The 20,926-nt window shown below is 41.0% G+C and overlaps 1 protein-coding gene across 1 annotated transcript in view; it reads right to left on the reverse strand.

The window, feature by feature from the left end:
* LOC112263686 (vesicle amine transport 1-like) overlaps positions 1 to 20,647 on the reverse strand; it is a 103,689-nt gene extending 83,042 nt beyond the window's left edge. Inside the window, exons 1-7 of the mRNA XM_024440202.2 lie at positions 20,317 to 20,647; positions 19,186 to 19,315; positions 18,715 to 18,930; positions 17,803 to 17,945; positions 14,962 to 15,065; positions 11,734 to 11,789; positions 11,395 to 11,589 (exon numbers count right to left, since the gene is read on the reverse strand). Coding sequence (XP_024295970.1) covers positions 11,395 to 11,589; positions 11,734 to 11,789; positions 14,962 to 15,065; positions 17,803 to 17,945; positions 18,715 to 18,930; positions 19,186 to 19,315; positions 20,317 to 20,546 — 1,074 coding nt within the window. The 5' untranslated portion in view covers positions 20,547 to 20,647. The remainder of the gene's footprint in view (positions 1 to 11,394; positions 11,590 to 11,733; positions 11,790 to 14,961; positions 15,066 to 17,802; positions 17,946 to 18,714; positions 18,931 to 19,185; positions 19,316 to 20,316) is intronic.
* Between the last annotated feature and the right edge of the window lie 279 nt (positions 20,648 to 20,926).

A 20,926-nucleotide genomic window follows, 5' to 3' on the forward strand; every position in this document is an offset into this window, starting at 1 on the left:
GGGAGAATATTGTCTGCCTGCATATCACAATGCAGTAGTAAATACAGCCATATCAGAGTGGAGCATTGCCCGCTCATATCATACTTGTAAATACAGAGGGAAGAATAACCGCTCAAAGACACACCGGCAAGTTTATATCAGAGGAATACACGACACTCGTCGCATAGAGGCAATACGTTCGCTCAGCATCGGTAGGGAATACAGTTTATCAGAGGGAGAATATTGCTCGCTCAGTATTATCACACTGGTAGTAATACAGCCAGACAGAGGGAGAATATTACCCATACCAGCACATCACACGGTAGTAATGTACATATCAGAGGGAGAAAGAGTCCCGCAGCCTCACATTCTCAGGATCAGAGAAAGCTACAAATAGGTCTTGTCTCCTCAGTAAGGCCATGCAGTCATAAGACGTCACAGGCGTGTCAGAGTCATCAGGCAGAAGGAAGGCTATAGACTTCGACAACATTCTTCTCTCACGTGCCTAACGCACCGATGGTTAACCTGTCCAATGCGACACAAATACTGAAAGCGGAATTCTGATGGAACAAAGGGCCGATATCGACCGTCACAAAGCGGAGGTTTACCTGTTAAAACATAAGGTCAACTATTGAAATCTGAACCAAACATTGAATGACCACAGATGATAGGTTCACGAAGCTGCCGTTACGCCAGGGGTCGAGAACGCATTCTTTCGGCACACCCCTGTAGCTGGTGACTGCAGGGACTGGACCGGCACTGTCTGGGAGCACGCCATCCGGCCGAAGGCCTCTGAACCCACCTCTGACGCTGAGGTAACTACTAGGGATATTATTGTGTCACAGCACATACACTCTGGGAGAGATGGTGCTGGTCAGACCCATTTAGTACCTGAGCATCACTTTACCTCTGCACTCAAACTTGCCGACAGTATTGTGCCAGGCAATGTATACACTGCTCAATAGTATTTCTCAATACTACTCTGTTTGCCCATACCAAATGTTTTTACAGCCTGAACTCAACATGGACAATAAATAAAATCTCACTCATCTTCATTAATATTCTCAAGCATGACAAAGTGAAAACATGTTTTTTAGAAATGTTAGCAAATTTATTCAAGTTGAATACAGAAATATCTCATTTACTTAAGTACACTCCTGAGTCAATACATGGGTGGCAGGCCCAGCAGCAAGGTTGTGTAACCTAAAGGTTACAGATCAATCCTCGGAAGGACAAGGTAAAATTCACCGGCCTGCCAGCTAGCACCCACCGCCTAGTGGCCGTCATTGGTTACACTTGTTTCACGACTTTGCCTAGTAAATTTAAAATGTAAAATACTGTTAACTGTGCTCTCAGCCTGATTTTGCCATTTATTTTTCAAAGTTGTTGATCACAAACACTTCCCATGGATTGAAGGCATTTTAATAAACGTGTCAACATACACGTTTCTGGTAAGCAACTGTGTTTGGCCTGTGCAGTATTGCCACCATCTCCCGTTCGGTGTGGGAACAAGGTTTTGGTCGAGCTTACCACAGATTTCGTATTCTGTATTTCGAGTCTCCCGTTCCAATGACAGTTGATGCAGCCACGCCTGGCCAGGGCAGTAGCAGCCGGGTAATGTTGTTAATTGCCCCAAACATACACTTGTACCAGGACAAAAAAAATTGCTTGGTCAATACTTGCACAGTCACTTAGTACCTGTTTGCAAATGGGATGCACATTTCGAATAGTTTCGTTCTTAGTAGCCAGAGTAACTACACGTCAATCCTCAGTTTTTCCTATCACGTTGTTGCAACGTTGGCATGGTGCTGATTTCTCCGGCACCGAGCAGAAAGGACACCTGTATCTTGGGTGACTGGGAGTATTGACACCATCCAAAGTGTGATTAATATCACCATGCGCCAAAGGGGAAATTATCGCCTGCTTTATCCTATTTACCCATCTACAAGAGTTTCTTGGGCATACCACTGGAATCTTTGCATATTATATGTAATATTTGCTGATCACCCAGGTCGATCTCACCCGTCAGCGAGCAGCTGGCCAAGCTGATCCCTGCAACAGCTGTCTCACTTTTCTGGGAAGCTTTCACTAGATGCTGGAACATTGCCAGGGACCCAGCCGCTCAGCAGCAGCGCATAGTCAACGTGATGCCGGGCTACTGGCCTGTTCGTGCTGACTTCGCAAAGGTCAGTTATTGTCACATGAAATAGGAAAAGGTCCTTCCAGCCACAAAGCTGGTGCTACAGAATCATCCAGAATGTAGCGCCGTTAAGATTTCCTCATCCGATCAGGGAAGCCTAGCTGAACCATGAAAAATACTTCCAGACCATTTTCATCCACCAAACTTTCGTTGTTAGGATATATTCATTTGTTCCACGGAAAAGCGCGCCATCAATTCAAGAATGCATTCATTACCCGTGAGCCACGGCGCGAGCTTACACACTTCCAGTCGATGCCAACATTGGGCGCGGCGATCCAGGCTTGTGCGCGGCCGTTAGTCCATGGAAACATGAAGCTCCAAACGATAAAGCTGTTACCAGAGGCTATTTAACCGGCATTGCAACCAGCAGACGATGCTTGCCGTTGCCACATTAGCATTAGATGCCCTCGCTGTGAGTTTGTAATAACACTTGCCAGTTTGTTCCTCCCACCACAATAACAGCACTTACAGTTGACGTTGGTTTAGCAGGGCAGAATAAAGTTGCTTGTTCATGGAGACGTAGCCGTGCCCGCATATTACCTGCAGTGGCTGAAACAAGCCGAACCACTGGCTCTGAAGGGATGTCCATATACTTTGCATATATATGTGCTCTGATTCTGTTGCCAATACTTTACCCTGAACTCGTTTAGGCTAAGAACAAAGGGTTGAATACTCTGTTGACTCAAAGACATTGCTTTTCACAAAAACAAAATGGTTTCTGATGTTGTTGCTAGGTACCCATTTGGTCTATTTTAAATTGTAGGCTGAAACAATAACAAAATGTGAAAGTCATGTGAATACTCGAAGACCGTTTCATAGCTTAGACCACAAATATTTTTACGTTGATCTAATAAGCTCTTTCATCTGTTCGGGTGATCATCTAGACACAGATGGTCCTGTTATTTATCGGTAATATCTCCTCCATCTGGATCAGCGTCAATTCGACAGCATGACAAACGGGTTGTAACACAGTGCCGGGCGAATCAATTAATGGTATGACGGTAACAGGGTTACTTGGCTGTTGCGCGAGGCAATCACTCTCCCTCACCTCACGGCATGCAGCTCACTCCAGCCCAACAGCTAACACCACCACCTGTCCTCTCTGCTGCTCAGCCAGGCTCATCTGATGAGACCGGAACAAAGAGCCAGCCCAAGGTGAGTCGCAGAGTCTCCTCACTGAGTTTACATGGAACAGTTCAATATTTACCGGGGACTACTGGTTAATGAAACACAAATAGTAAGTGATGTCTCGGTTTGACTCCCGTGTTGAGAAGGTGACTTCCACGCAGGAGAACAAATACCGCCGGATTCGTCAACCTTCTTGCTCAGCAGGGCAGAACGTGCGGAGAAACCTTCTCCTCTACAACCAGAAGAAGCCTGCAGGACTTCCGTGGGCACGCGAGTGCAGTGAATGCTGGGACATTTCCCGAACACATTCGGCATGATGCTCTGACTGGCAGTGTCTGGTTACGCGCCACCTGGGGACACTGGTCACTAAGTGGGAACGGTAGTAGAGCCTAGAGAAGGTGGGTATGGAACATCTGGGATGGAAAGTGTCATCTGCGTTTCGCCCGCCAGCCAGCGGTCAGTTCTCGCCTCCGCAGGTGGGCGCGAGTATCGTCGTTGGTTGATGGCCGCAGTTATGACGTCACGCCGGTTGCGAATTTCCATACATCGCTCGCGCCAGTGCAGTTTCGTGCTGTTTTCCTCTTCTTCTACATCAATCCTGTTTGTAAGAATCAATAAATGTGACGTTTGTGTACTCATCATTCCTGCTATTTCGTGAACTTGATAGTGGAGCGCTGCGGTTGGGGCAGGCAGCTCAGCACAGAGGTCATGTGAGTAATTTATTTGAGACAACATCTCCTGTAGATGATATGGTTTAATATTCTTTCAAGATTCAGATCAGTGAAAGGTTTCCTCTCCATTTCATTGCAGCTTACACTGTTATACTTCCTTATACACATACAGTATATATATATATATATATATATATATATATATATATATATATATATATATATATATATATATATATATATATATATATATATAAAATATATATATAAAAATATATATATAAAAATATATATATATATATTATTTATTATATATATATATAAAAAAATATATAAAATATATATATAAATATATAAAATATATATATAAAATATATATATATATATATATATATATATATATATATATAAAATATATATATATATATATAAAATATATATATAAAAATATATATATAAAATATATATATATAAATACATATATATAAATATATATATATAAATATATAATATATACAGATATTGACCGTACCCAGCTTCAAGTGAAAAATGTGTATAGACAAATTCGAATTATTTCTTGTTCTTCTCGAAACATTTATTGTACATTTCACACCATCTCCGAAATGTGAATAGTTTTTCGGTAGAAACAGTCACGAGATAGTGTGTCATGTACTTCCACTGAATTACATTGTGTTATGGTACAGTTCAGTTACAGAGTCACCTTCTGATTCAGAGGGGTTGTTTAGTAAAGTTATTGTGTGACAGATCAGTGAAGTGTTCATACTCTTCAAACACTGTACGCCAGCGCACTCAAATGCTAGCAACAGGTTAGTCACACACATATTACTATGCTCTATTACATTTATTAAACATAGTGAGAGTGTGAGCTTGTTGTTAATGCCCGGCCGCGGGAAAGTTTAATGTTACTATGGCATCAGGGCCATCAATACCCTGCCTTATCCACCACTTATAAAACCTGCTCACACCAGAATAACCACCACAGGCTACTTAGGTGTGCTTGAAAATGCACATAACTCCGCAATGTTGGGCTGCATGCTGAGAGTCTGTCTTAAATCATTTTCACATTAGCCCGTGCCACTGCCAGGTGCTAGCCGAGAATCCACTCTCACAGCATCGCCGTGGGCACCGTGACCAGCGGCCTGCTCAAGGTTAGATACGCCTGAGACGAAGCCCAACCAGAAACCCGGCAGACTGACTGGCCCGTCTTTCACAGTTTCAGTGGGGTGGTAGCAAAGCTTAGTGATAATTTGTCCAAAGCTGTTTGTGTCACCGTTTGAATATGTACCTGCATATTCAGCACCCAACCCGCCAGCCCATACCATTGACATTAAACGCCAGTTTAGACACAAAAAACATAATGATGGAGTTCACCTGCCGCACGCAGCACAGAGAATTTCTTAACATAACCAAGACAGGTAGTTGCGAGAGTCTCGGGCCCTAGACCAGATCGAGCTGGTGAAAACGTCACCAGATAGGCCAGTCATGTGAGAAACTGTCATCATACAGCAGCCAGACAGCGGTCAGCAAGAAACTTTAAGCCGCTCAATTCAAACAAATGCGTTAATATTTCGCCTGATAATCACACACCTCTGTATGCCAAAAATCGCTAGAGGTCTGCTGCTCATATCACAGATAGGTGCAGAAAATACATGCAGGTCTTTTGCAGTCTCCATCAGGTTTTCTTCCAGAATGGTCCTGTATTTGGCTCCATCCATCTTCACATCAATTTTAACCATCTTCCCTGTCCCTGCTGAAGAAAAGCAGGCCCAAACCATGATGCTGCCACCACCATGTTTGACAGTGGGGATGGTGTGTTCAGGGTGATGAGCTGTGTTGCTTTTACGCCAAACATAACGTTTTGCATTGTTGCCAAAAAATGTTGGTTTCATCTGACCAGAGCACCTTCTTCCACATGTTTGGTGTGTCTCCCAGGTGGCTTGTGGCAAACTTTAAACAACACTTTTTATGGATATCTTTAAGAAATGGCTTTCTTCTTGCCACTCTTCCATAAAGGCCAGATTTGTGCAATATACGACTGATTGTTGTCCTATGGACAGAGTCTCCCACCTCAGCTGTAGATCTCTGCAGTTCATCCAGAGTGATCATGGGCCTCTTGGCTGCATCTCTGATCAGTCTTCTCCTTGTATGAGCTGAAAGTTTAGAGGGACGGCCAGGTCTTGGTAGATTTGCAGTGGTCTGATACTCCTTCCATTTCAATATTATCGCTTGCACAGTGTTCCTTGGGATGTTTAAAGCTTGGGAAATCTTTTTGTATCCAAATCCGGCTTTAAACTTCTTCACAACAGTATCTCGGACCTGCCTGGTGTGTTCCTTGTTCTTCATGATGCTCTCTGCGCTTTTAACGGACCTCTGAGACTATCACAGTGCAGGTGCATTTATACGGAGACTTGATTACACACAGGTGGATTGTATTTATCATCATTAGTCATTTAGGTCAACATTGGATCATTCAGAGATCCTCACTGAACTTCTGGAGAGAGTTTGCTGCACTGAAAGTAAAGGGGCTGAATAATTTTGCACGCCCAATTTTTCCGTTTTTGATTTGTTAAAAACGTTTGAAATATCCAATAAATGTCGTTCCACTTCATGATTGTGTCCCACTTGTTGTTGATTCTTCACAAAAAAATACAGTTTTATATCTTTATGTTTGAAGCCTGAAATGTGGCAAAAGGTCGCAAAGTTCTAGGGGGCCGAATACTTTCGCAAGCCGTCCCTCTAAACTTTCAGCTCATACAAGGAGAAGACTGATCAGAGATGCAGCCAAGAGGCCCATGATCACTCTGGATGAACTGCAGAGATCTACAGCTGAGGTGGGAGACTCTGTCCATAGGACAACAATCAGTCGTATATTGCACAAATCTGGCCTTTATGGAAGAGTGGCAAGAAGAAAGCCATTTCTTAAAGATATCCATAAAAAGTGTTGTTTAAAGTTTGCCACAAGCCACCTGGGAGACACACCAAACATGTGGAAGAAGGTGCTCTGGTCAGATGAAACCAACATTTTTTGGCAACAATGCAAAACGTTATGTTTGGCGTAAAAGCAACACAGCTCATCACCCTGAACACACCATCCCCACTGTCAAACATGGTGGTGGCAGCATCATGGTTTGGGCCTGCTTTTCTTCAGCAGGGACAGGGAAGATGGTTAAAATTGATGGGAAGATGGATGGAGCCAAATACAGGACCATTCTGGAAGATAACCTGATGGAGTCTGCAAAAGACCTGAGACTGGGACGGAGATTTGTCTTCCAACAAGACAATGATCCAAAACATAAAGCAAAATCTACAATGGAATGGTTCAAAAATAAACATATCCAGGTGTTAGAATGGCCAAGTCAAAGTCCAGACCTGAATCCAATCGAGAATCTGTGGAAAGAACTGAAAACTGCTGTTCACAAATGCTCTCCATCCAACCTCACTGAGCTCGAGCTGTTTTGCATGGAGGAATGGGAAAAAATTTCAGTCTCTCGATGTGCAAAACTGATCGAGACATACCCCAAGCAACTTACAGCTGTAATCGCAGCAAAAGGTGGCGCTACAAAGTATTAACTTAAGGGGGCTGAATAATTTTGCACGCCCAATTTTTCAGTTTTTGATTTGTTAAAAAAGTTTGAAATATCCAATAAATGTCATTCCACTTCATGATTGTGTCCCACTTGTTGTTGATTCTTCACAAAAAAATACAGTTTTATATCTTTATGTTTGAAGCCTGAAATGTGGCAAGAGGTCACAAAGTTCAAGGGGGGCGAATACTTTCGCAAGGCACTGTATATTTTTCAACGGGTCTATACATTTGGGTGAGGTTTTTCCTCACATAAGTAGCCTCGTTTCACTGCCAAAAATAAAAATAAACAATCTAGTGTTCAGCAAAATAACAACACAATGTCAAATACAGGTAGCCTAGACAAATAATTAACATCCAATCACATTAACCGCTCATTCCGTTTGCTCAAAAATTGATAAATGGTTAAAAAAAATTAAGGCCCATGTCCATAGAGACACATACCTGCTCTACTGGTAGTACTGCTACTACCAGCAGTACTACACCTGCACCTGTCGATGACACAAGTTGTTCTGCTTCCACGAGCACATCCAATGCTAGCATCAGTAATTCTACATTTGTTGTTAGACCAGCTAGCATGGACACTGACAGTTGTGAATCTGACGCAGCTGAAGAGCTACTGCCTCCATACCCGGGAAAGCACCTAACAACAGACAGGGACGTTGGACTTTAATTCTACCTGCTGCCGCGGATATGGCTGGGACAATGCTGGTGGACAAGGCCAAAAGAAAACTATACAGACAATGCCTTTATCAAACAACACTGTTTCATGACGCATCAGTGACATAGCAAGACATGTTTTGAAACAATTACTGCTTCGCATACAAGCCAGTGAATTCTATGCGTTACAGCTGGATGGGTCAACAGATGTGTCGGGCCTGGCACAGCTCCTGGTATATGTCCGTTACGTTTATCGGGGGTCAATTAAGGAAGACATCCTCTTCTGCAAACCACTGGAAACCAGGACAACAGGAGAGGATATTTTTAAAGTACTGGACAGCTTTGTGACATCAAATGGACTTTGGTGGTCAAGATGTGTTGGTATCTGTACTGATGACGCAAAAGCCATGACAGAGAGACATAGTGGAGTGGTAACGTACGTGCAAGCAGTTGCTCCCGACGCCACTTGGGTACACTGCAGCATCCTCAGAGAGGCTCTTGCTGCCAAAGGAATGCCTGACAGCTTGAAAGACGTTTTGGACACTACAGTGAAAATGGTTAACTTTGTTAAAGTAAGGCCCCTAAACTCTCATGTATTTTCTGCACTATGCAATGATATGAGCAGCGACCATGTAACGGTTTTACAACATACAGAAGTGTGCTGGTTATCAAGGAGCAAAGTATTGACACATTTGTTTGAATTGAGAGACGAGCTTAAAGTTTTCTTTACTGACCATCATTTTCACTTGTCTGACCACTTGTATGATGACGAGTTTCTCACATGACTGGCCTATCTGGGTGACGTTTTTTCTCGCCTGAATGATCTGAATCTAGGATTACAGGGACTCTCCGCAACTACATTCAATGTGCGGGACAAAATTGAGGCTATGATTAAGAAATTCTCTGTCTGCATTAACAAGGACAACAGACAGGTCTTTCCATCATTGTATGATTTTTTTGTGTGCAAATTAACTCAAGCTTACGGACAATGTCAAATGTGATATAGGCAAGCACTGGAGTTGGGTGCACAATTATGCAGGTATATTCCCGAAACGGATGACACAAACAACTGGATTCGTTATCCCTTTCATGCCCTGCCTCCAGTCTACTTACTGATATCTGAACAAGAGAGCCTCATCGAAAACTGTGAAAATTGAATTTAGTCAGAAGTCACTGCCAGATTTCTGGATTGGGCTACGCTCAGAGTATCCTAACCTTGACAAATTGCGCTGTTAAGACACTGATGCCCATTGCAACGACGTACCTATGTGAGAGTGGATTCTCAGCCTTCCCTGGCATGAAAACGAAATAAAGGCACAGACTGTGTGTAGAAAATGATTTAAGACAGACTCTCTCCAATACAATACAACCCAACATTGCAGAGTTATGTGCATCCTTTCAAGCACACCCTTCTCATTAACCTGTGGTGAGTTATTCACAATTTTCAATGAACAAATAAGGTTTTATATATAAGATGGTGAGATAAAGAGCAGAATTATTGATTATTATTATTTGTGCCCTGGTCCTATAAGAGCTCTTTGTCACTTCCCACGAGCCGGGTTGTGACAAAAAACTCACACTCATTCTTATGTTTAATAAATGTATCGTATAGTGTGTGTGTGGCAGGCTTACAATGATGACAAAAAACAACATTTGAGAGTGCGCTGACCCTGGTGCTAGAGGGCGTACACAGCTGGAGGTTGAATGTTTGAAGGGGTATAGGACTATAAAAAGTTTGGGAACCACTGGTCTAGTGCACACAACCAAAACTTTACTTCCGCTTTTAACCCAACCCCTCTGAATCAGAGAGGTCGGCTCTGTGACTTGAACTGGCCACCTGACCAACACAATGTAATTCAATTAAATTACATGACACACTGTATCTCATTGACTGTTTCTACTCAAATAACAACATGTCAGCCTTACCAGAGAAACTATTCACATTTCCTGGAATGGATAAATGAAATGTACAATAGTGTTTCAGACATTCGATAGGAAGGACAGAAATAATTCAATTTGTCTATACATTTTTTCACTTGAAACAGATTTTGGTCAATATCTGTATATATTTATATATATTTATATATTTATATATATTTATATATATATATATATTTATATATATATATTTTTATATATATATTTTTTTATATATATATATTTTTATATATATATATTTTTATATATTTTTATATATATATATATATATATATATATATATATATATATATATTTTTATATATTTTTTTATATATATATATATATATATATATATATATTTTATATTTTTTTTTTTTATATATATATTTTTTTTTATATATATATATATATATTTTTTATTTTATATATATATATATATATTTTTATATATATATTTTTATATATATATATATATATATTATATATATATATATATATATATATATATATATATATATATATATATATATATATATATATATATATATATATATATATATATACTGTATGTGTATAAAGAAGTATAACTGAGTGTAAACACCAGTAATATGAATGGAGAGGAAAAGCCTTTCACTGTTCTATCAGCAGGGAATCTTGTGAATAATTAAACCACCAATCATCTACCTCATAGCAGCAGGAGTGTTGTCTCAATAAATTACTCTATGACCCTCTGTGCTGAGCTGCCTGCTAACCACTAGCAGCTCCACTATCAAGTTCACAGAAATAGCAGAATGTGTGAAACACCCAAATGTCACATTTGTGGTTCTTTACAAACAGAGTTGGTGACGGTGTAGAAACAGAAAGAGGAAAACAGACACACAGAGAGATGCACTGGCAGAGATGGAGAGATTGATGTATGGAATTCATGTGGGCGTGAATGTGAACGTCACATAACTGCAGCCATCAAAACAAGCAACCGGTCTCAACGGCCCACCTGCCATCTGCGGGCCGAACCAATGTCCACTAACAGCGGAACAGTGACAAACAACAGATGACACTCCATCCAAGATGTTTCCATACCACCTTCTCTAAAACTTTCCTACTACCCATCTGTGTTCCCTTAGTGACCGTGTGGATCATTCCCAGATTGGCTGTATAGTAGACCTGCCAGTCAAAGACATCATGCCAGATGTGTTCAGGGAAATGTCCCTGCCCACCAGCTGTTCACTTACCTCCTCCAGTGCCCACAGGGAGTCCACCACAGGTTTGATCTTCTTCTGGTTGTAGAGGGAGAAGAGTTTCTCCACCACCGTTTTCACCTGCCCACACCTGCCCTGCTTGAACAGAAGGTTGAGCAGCGAGAATCCAGCAATGACCTTGTTCTCCTCGTAGAGTTTAATAGGGTTCACCTTCTCAACCTGCCACCACTGGGGAGTCAAACCAGAGACACACACATCACTTACCCCAATAATGAATTTGTGTTTCATTGTAAGTAATGAATCCCCGATAAATATTAAAACAGACTGTTCCATTCTGTAAACTCAGTGAGAGACTCAGCATTTCTGACTCACAGATTTTGCAAGGCTGAAGAAACTCTTTGTTTCCCCGGTCACCATGTTAGATGAGCCTGAAAACACAAAAACAAAGGCACAAGCTTATAGAGAGAGACAGGGTGGTGGTGTTAACTGTTGGGCTGAAGTGATGGGTGAACCGTAAAGAGCCGTGAGGTGAAGAGGGGTTATTGTGGGGGAGGAGTGGTTGCCTCCTTTTGACCTGGCACAGTAAATGAACCCTGTTCACCGTCATACCATTAATTGATTCATGACGCACTAGTGTTACAACTCCACGACTGTCATGCTGTCCAGATTGACTATTGAGTAGATGGAGGGATATTACCGATAAATAATAGGACCATCTGTATTCTAAGTGTCCTTAGACAAGATGAAAGAGCTTGAGCCTAGATCTTACAAGAAACGTAAAAAATATTTGTGGTCTAAGCTATGTCATAGGAAACAGTGCCTTCAGAAAGTATTCACACCTGTTGACTTTTTTCACATTTTGTTGTGTTTTAGCCTGAATTTAAAATAGATTAAATTGCGATTTTTCGTACCCAATAACATCAAAGCCATTTTTGTATTTTTTTTTAATGAAAAGCTGAAATGTCTTGAGTCAACAAGTATTCAACCCCTTTGTTATGGCAAGCCTAAACAAGTTCAGGAGTAAAAATGTGCTTAACAAGTCAAACACACTATATATACACAAAAGTATATGGACATCCCTTCAAATTAGTGGATTCAGCTATTTCAGCCACACAGGTGTATAAAATTGAGCACACAGCCATGCAATCTCCATAGACAAACAACACAGTTCTGCCCTGCTAGAGCTGCCCCGGTCAACTGTAAGTGCTGTTATTGTGAAGTGGAAACGTCTAGGAGGAACAACGGCTCAGCAGCGAAGTGGTAGGCCACACAAGCTCACAGAACGGGGCCGCTGAGTGCTGAAGTGCGTAGCGCGTAAAAATCGTCTGTCCTTGGTTGCAATACTCACTACCGAGTTCCAAAATGCCTCTAGTAGCAACATCGGCACAAGAACTGTTCGTCGGGAGCTTCATGAAATGGGTTTCCATGGACTAGCAGCCGCACACAAGCCTAAGATCACCACGCGCAATGTCAAGCGTCGGCTGGAGTGGTGTAAAGCTCACCGCCATTGGACTCTGGAGTAGTGGAAATGCATTCTCTGGAGTGATGAAGCGCACTTTACCATCTTGCCTTCCGACGGACAAATCTGAGTTTGGCAGATGCCAGGAGAATGCTACCTGCTCGAATGCATAGTCCCAACTGTAAAGTTTGGTGGATGAGGAATAATGGTCTGGGGCTATTTTTCATGGTTCAGGCTAGGCTCCTAGATACAGTTAAGGGAAATCTTAACGCTACAGCATACATTCTAGATGATTCTATGCTTCCAACTTTGTGGCAACAGTTTGGGGAAGGACCTTTTCCTATTTCAGCATGACAATGCCCCTGTGCACAAAGCGAAGTCCATACAGACTGCGAGCCAGGCCTAATTGCCCAACATCCGTGCCCGACCTCATTAACGCTCTTTTGGCTGAACGGAAGCAAGTCCCCACAGCAATGTTCCAACATCTAGTGGAAAGCTTTCCCAGAAGAGTGGACGCTGTTATAGCAGCAAAGGGGGGGATCAACTCCATATTAATGCTCATGACTTTGGAATGAGATGTCCGACTAGCAGGTGTCCACATACTACAAATATTACATATAATATATTACAAAGACCAGGGAGGTTTCCAATGCCTTGCAAAGAAGGGCACCTATTTGTAGATGGGTAAAAAATAAAATAAAAAGCAGACATTGAATATCCCTTTGAGCATGGTGAAGTTATTAATCACACTTTGGATGGTGTATCAATACTCCCAGTCACTACAAAGATACAGGTGTCCTTTCTAACTCAGTTGCCGGAGAGGAAGGAAACCGCTCAGGGATTTCACCATGCCAATAGTGACTTTAAAACAGTTACAGAGTTTAATGGCTGTGATAGGAAAAAACTGAGGATTGATCAACAACATTGTAGTTACTCTACAATACTAAGAAGGAATCTTGAACAGAACTATTCAAAAATATGCATCCAGTTTGCAAACAAGACACTAAAGTAATAATGCAAAAAATGTGGTAAAGCAATTAACTTTTTGTCCTGAATACAAAGTATTATGTTTGGGGCAAATCCAATACAACACATTACCGAGTACTACTCTCCATATTTTCAAGCATAGTGGTGGCTGCATCAAGTTATGGGTATGCTTGTAATCATTAAGGACTGGGGAGTTTTTCAGAATACAGAATACAGAATACAATGGAGCTAAGCACAGGCAAATCCTACAGTAAAACCTTGTTCCACCAGACACTGGGAGATGAATTAACCTTGCAGCAGGACAACAATATAAAACACAAGGCCAAATCTACACTGAAGTTGCTTACCAAGAAAACAGTGTATGTTTCTGAGTGGCAAGTTACCGTTTTGACTTAAATCTGCTTGAAAATCTATGGGAAGTCTTGTAATGATCAACAACTCATTTTTGAAAAGAATAAATGGGCAAATATTGAACAATCCAGGTTTGCAGAAAGACTCACAGTTGTAATTGCTGCCAAATGTTTTACATTTTTTAAATTTAACTAGGCAAGTCAGTTAAGAACAAATTCTTAATAACAATGACAGCCTACTAGGGAACAGTGGGTTAACTGCCTTGTTCAGGGGCAGACCGACAGATTTTTACCTTGTCAGCTCGGGGATTCGATCTAGCAACCTTTCGGTTACTGGCCCAACGCTATAACCACTAGGCTACCTGCCACTACATGTATTGACTCAGGAGTGTGAATACTTAAGTAAATGAGATATTTCTGTATTTAATTTTGAATAAATTTGCTAACATTTCTAAAAACATGTTTTCACTTTGTCATTGCGGGGTATTGTGTGAAGATGAGTGAGATTTTTTTATTTATTTAATCCATGTTGAATTCAGGCTGTAAAACAACAGATATGGAATAAGTCAAGGAGTGTGAATACTTATTGAAGGCAGTGTATATGTACAGTATAGCACAAGTACAATGGTGCCTAACCTATTTACAATACCTGTCAGTAAGTTTGAAATCTTCTAAATTAAAAATGTCACTCAAGATACTTCATCATTCACAGGCTAACACCACATCATATCTCAAGAGTCTTATGTGCGATACTGGTGGCACAATGTAGCAAATTTATGAGTAGCATCCTGATAGGACACCAACCGTAGAGGATGTAGGTTCCCAGAGGCCTCAGCAGACCGAGGCCTTTACCAGTGTTCTCCCCAGACAGACAGTCCAGGACGATGTCCACTCCCTCTGGAGAGATCCTACCAAATACAGGAAATTCAATTAACGAGAATCAACACGTTCCTCATTTACAGACAGCCTCAACTACAGCCTTCATCAGACGCCTATCAATCTATTAGTCATTCAATGTTTAGTTCAGATTTCAATAGTTACATTTATATATTTTTAGCAAATACTAAACAATCCACTTTATTGACAATTCGATCAGCCCTTTGTTCCATCAAATTCCACTCTTGATTTCAAGTGATACAGTATTAAAAGCATTGGACAGGTTAACCATCAGTGCGATTTTTCGTGGCATGACTCACTTAAGAGCACCAATGTGAAAGAAAGAATGAGAGGCATGTTCTGATCAAGGGGTCCTATAGCCTTCCTTTCTGCCTGGTGGTCTGACCGCCTGCTTGGCTAAACTGCTCGGCGGTCTTATGATGCACATGGCCTTGCATATTATAAAAGGAGCGACTTAAGACCTATTTAATTTAGCTTTTCTCTTGATCCTGAGAGGAATGTGGGGCCACGGAGATGAAAGGCTTATAATCTGCCTCTCCCTCTGATATGGCTGTATTTACTACCAGTGTGATATGCAGGCAGACAGTATTCTCCCTCTGATATGGCTGTATTTACTACCAGTGTGATATGCAGGCAGACAGTATTCTCCCTCTGATATGGCTGTATTTACTACCAGTGTGATATGCAGGCAGACAGTATTCTCCCTCTGATACGGCTGTATTTACTACCAGTGTGATATGCAGGCAGACAGTATTCTCCCTCTGATATGGCTGTATTTACTACCAGTGTGATATGCAGGCAGACAGTATTCTCCCTCTGATATGGCTGTATTTACTACCAGTGTGATATGCAGGCAGACAGTATTCTCCCTCTGATATGGCTGTATTTACTACCATTGTGATATGCAGGCAGACAGTATTCTCCCTCTGATATGGCTGTATTTACTACCATTGTGATATGCAGGCAGACAGTATTCTCCCTCTGATATGGCTGTATTTACTACCAGTGTGATATGCAGGCAGACAGTATTCTCCCTCTGATATGGCTGTATTTACTAACAGTGTGATATGCAGGCAGACAGTATTCTCCCTCTGATATGGCTGTATTTACTACCATTGTGATATGCAGGCAGACAGTATTCTCCCTCTGATATGGCTGTATTTACTACCATTGTGATATGCAGGCAGACAGTATTCTCCCTCTGATATGGCTGTATTTACTACCATTGTGATATGCAGGCAGACAGTATTCTCCCTCTGATATGGCTGTATTTACTACCAGTGTGATATGCAGGCAGACAGTATTCTCCCTCTGATATGGCTGTATTTACTACCATTGTGATATGCAGGCAGACAGTATTCTCCCTCTGATATGGCTGTATTTACTACCAGTGTGATATGCAGGCAGACAGTATTCTCCCTCTGATATGGCTGTATTTACTAACAGTGTGATATGCAGGCAGACAGTATTCTCCCTCTGATATGGCTGTATTTACTACCATTGTGATATGCAGGCAGACAGTATTCTCCCTCTGATATGGCTGTATTTACTACCATTGTGATATGCAGGCAGACAGTATTCTCCCTCTGATATGGCTGTATTTACTACCATTGTGATATGCAGGCAGACAGTATTCTCCCTCTGTCAATAAGTACTGAGGGGGAACCAGGGATTAGGCTCCTTAAGAAAGGAACTCAAGAGGAAAGCTTGGTTGAATGTATGCATTTCTAAAGCACTTCAGAATAAATTCAGAATGTGATTATCGGATGGACATGCTTTAAGCCTCCTGACTGCATGACTCACCTCCAAAACCCTATTCCTATTAGACAGTAGACATGAAGTTGGCCTTGGCATAGAGGGTTCTTTTCTGATTGCCTCCTATTGAGGTGGCAGCAATCCCTATGGATTGCAGTGATTGCCAATCAAACAAGATAATTAGCGATGGGAGACTAAATCCATATAGTTACATATCGGGATATTATTTTTGAATGATATATCGTATCGATATGACAATATCGCAATATTATTTTTGCGCTAGTTGTCTGTACCTACACTAAAACTCCAGTATTTTTCCTCTCAACTTCCTTTTCCTCCCATCTTCTTTTTAAATAGGGAGCCAATTTGTTTTCAGCACTTTTATTTCCATGACTGATCAAAACTAATTTTCTCATGGCTCTCACTTGTCCCTCTGCAGCAGACATATGGTGAGTAATATGTTTGGAACAGACAAGACAACGACATGCAGAGTGATCTGAATGGGCATAGTATTTATGAGGCATCAGGGCGCTTTCCTGATTGGCCCAGCTGTTCCACGTCCCCAGCAGACAGCCTGTTGCAGGTTGCCTTCAGAGAGCCTCTGAGCACTCTGCCCCACACACTGCCGTTGCTCTCGGAGACAAGCTGCGTGTTGCCATAGGGACCGCAGCCACACACGTCCAAATATGGCATCGACTAACATCTGCATCCTCCCTGAGCTCTACATGCTCTGTGTTCTACGTTATCACATTATCATTTCATATGTACATATCAAATTGCACATTATAAACTGAAAGAGATTATTAGTAATTATGTGAAATTATGTCTAAACACATTTGAATAAACCTGTAAGATCCAACGAAATTACACATTTGCTAACAAATTAGTCTTATTCATAAAACATTGTGTAGAACAATTACCTCTGCAGCTCTATGTTTAGAAGAAAGATTTTATCCCAATAATTGCTATTGTAGAACAAAAAACAAACCTTACTTTTTAACTTCTTGTACATAATCAGCATTTCTGTCGAAGAGGTGGGTCACAGAGTCTTTGATGGCTTCATGTTTGAAAGATGAGGCCGTTCCAAACACGGTGACGCTGGGTATAGTGGAGCACAGCTGAGCCACAGCTTGACCCTGAAAAACACCACACAATCCCAGTCAGACTCTCCAAGACACAGACACAATTACACAAGGCCAATCCAGACAATGACATTTCCACAGCTTTACCAACCATAATCCATATTTGATATGAAAAATAATTATAATAATTATTCTCATCCTGTTCTAATCATTCAACACACTAGGTAAAGACAGTAAATGTTTTCTTGTCCATCTCTACTACAGTATGGTACTACATGTGTGAATTAAACAACAGAGTTATACCCCATTGTGTGCATCAGTCTGAAATCTGAGCAGTCGCTCTACTGTATGTTGACACACTGTAAGAGGTTGTTCATGAATTACAGTCTGTAGGAGCATCTCTAGAGTAGAGTTACATCTCTAGTTATGTTTAATTATTAAAGCTGGGAATCACTAACAGTGCTTTCGCTAAAGGGAAATGTGCTACATGAGCCTGATAATTCAATGTCTTGTAAAAAAAAAAAATGAAATTTGAAGAGTCTGTGTGCATATATACTGTAACCAGCACAGCCCAGACACTATCTTCAACCACAGTCACATCTTTCCTAGATGTCGTTTTCTCAGCCACATCTCACCATCATCTTCAATCATGAATAGAGCATTATGTAAAACAGCATCTGAGCTGTCTGATAATAGCCACAGGATGTTACCCTCAAGAGCCACCAGAGATACACACCTTGGCGGTATCTATAGTAACATCACTGATATCATTTTCAGGAGATGCTGTGTTTTTCTTTCCACCTCCTTTCGGGAGTTGACTTACCACACCCCCCCCTGCTGAGTGGACCAATACTGACATCCCCTCTCGGAGATTGGCAACCTCAAACAGCATCATGTAGGCAGCCACGAAGTTCATGGAGAAGGCTGCTGCCTCAGGAAATGTCATATCATCAGGCATGTTATAGACGTAATCCAGTGGTGTGCAAACCACCTCTGCCCAGGCGTTGTAATTTACAAAAGCCATAACCCGGTCTCCTATCTGGAGAGAGGAAAGGGTAAGCTATAAAATATGATAAATGCAGATTTGAGGTGACATGGTTACAGGTTTGTTTTAGATGCAACAAACTTCACATGTTACTCTGACCAATGCATTTCAAAATATCAACATTAACCATTTCAAACTGGAACACAAATCAATCATTTGGGAGGTAAAAATGCAAAGTGAGATCAATATAGTTGTGCTACTAATCCATGACATAATATCTGTGACATACTGTGATCTGGATTCACTGACCTCGAATCCCTTGGTGTTTCTTCCCATCGCCTCAACTATTCCAGAACATTCAAATCCAGGGACAAGTGGAGTTTTCGGAGGATTGTCAATATTACCTTGACGCACCATAAGATCCAGGAAGTTCAAGCCACTGCAACAGTAAACGTCTCATTGATATAAACCTCACAATCAAGCAAAGTTATTTATTTTTAACTTAGGTGATTGGAGAAGACACAATATTGCATGATGGACATTTTCACTATTCGATAAATGTTACTTAGACTTCAAATATGTTACTAAATAAAAGCCTTAGCAGTCATAAATTCACAACACAAACTGTTTGACATCTACAAACCCATGCTTGAATTCCAGACTATTAAAACTGGCTACAGTTCCAAGGCCATGGTGATTCACATGCACTGAACAATGAATAGCCAATCTGTGATAGAGCATATCTGTAACAGGCTCTCCCTCTTACGGAAATATTGCATGCCACTTGTTGAAAGTATAGTTTATGTGTATTTATTATGGATTTCAATATTATCAATAAAACAATATGGTTGGACTAAAGACAATTGTTCAATCCCTCAACAGAATATCCTTACTAAATGCCAAGTAGCCAATCATAAGAGAATAGAGCACAAATACCACAACTGTAGGACTTTGTATGAGCCAGTTGTAAAGAGAAAATCCATTTCAACTGGCTTGAGGTATTTACAGTAACTATTCCTCCTTCTGCCATAGCCAATAAAAACGGATTAAGATTATCAGTCAAGAACAAGCCAAGCAAAAAAAAATATCTAGCCAAATTGTAATTCATTCCAACATTTCAGGTGTTTTTGCTTTTCATTTGCATGATTGGTCCACAGACAGTCCTTATTAATAATCTACAACAAACAGTGAAACATCAGAGGGCATGTGGCTTCATGAATGCAATGAGTCCTTTTCTCGTGTCACTTTTACAAACTATACAGGTCGAGTTGAACCTACTTTAATTCAAGGTTTATTCATGGCTCGCCCATACTGAATCAGAATCTGCAACATGTTGCAATACACTTGTGAATGTGGTAACTTCGCATCACTGATATTTTAAGATCATTTAGGCAGGCATCAATGTAACAATGAATCAACAGTTTAATATGCAACGTTTACCATGCTTTGACGCGAATTTTCACTTCTCCCTCCTGTGGCTCAGGCATCGCCTTCTTGGTTACCCGGAGTTTGTTGAGACCCCCGAAACCGGAAAGTATTACGGCTCGCATTTCTTTGGTATCTCCTGCAGATACTAAATGTTCTGTTTCTTTTGCTCCATTCTTCTCTATCATGTGCTCAGTTTCCTCTGTCATCTCCGTTCCTTCTTTAGCCATGTCGGTGGGCTTCATGGGGCTGGAAGGGGATGCTCGAGCTTGTAACTGGTCCTTCCCTCCTTCCAAGTTCAGAATGCGCAGTATGAGCCGAATCAGTTCTCTGTTGGAAGAGGGAGAGGCTATTCGCACCAAAGATGTTTATAAACCTTGGATTGCTGGTGCTGTGATTGGCCAATGAGAGGATTTGAAGCCGCCACTCGCCATATTGGCACTCCTCAATTAAACGTTTCAAGGACAAAATTGCATTTATTTAATATTTAATATTTATTGTTTGTTGTAGTGGGGACAGTAACATTATTCATCTAAAAAATATATACTTTAAGGATTTAATTTGTTTTTTACGTTTACCTCGCATAATATGATTTAAAAGTATGCATCACATTGTCTGTAACACG

The sequence above is a fragment of the Oncorhynchus tshawytscha genome, linkage group LG12, assembly GCF_018296145.1.
Source record: "Oncorhynchus tshawytscha isolate Ot180627B linkage group LG12, Otsh_v2.0, whole genome shotgun sequence".
Taxonomy (NCBI): domain Eukaryota; kingdom Metazoa; phylum Chordata; class Actinopteri; order Salmoniformes; family Salmonidae; genus Oncorhynchus; species Oncorhynchus tshawytscha.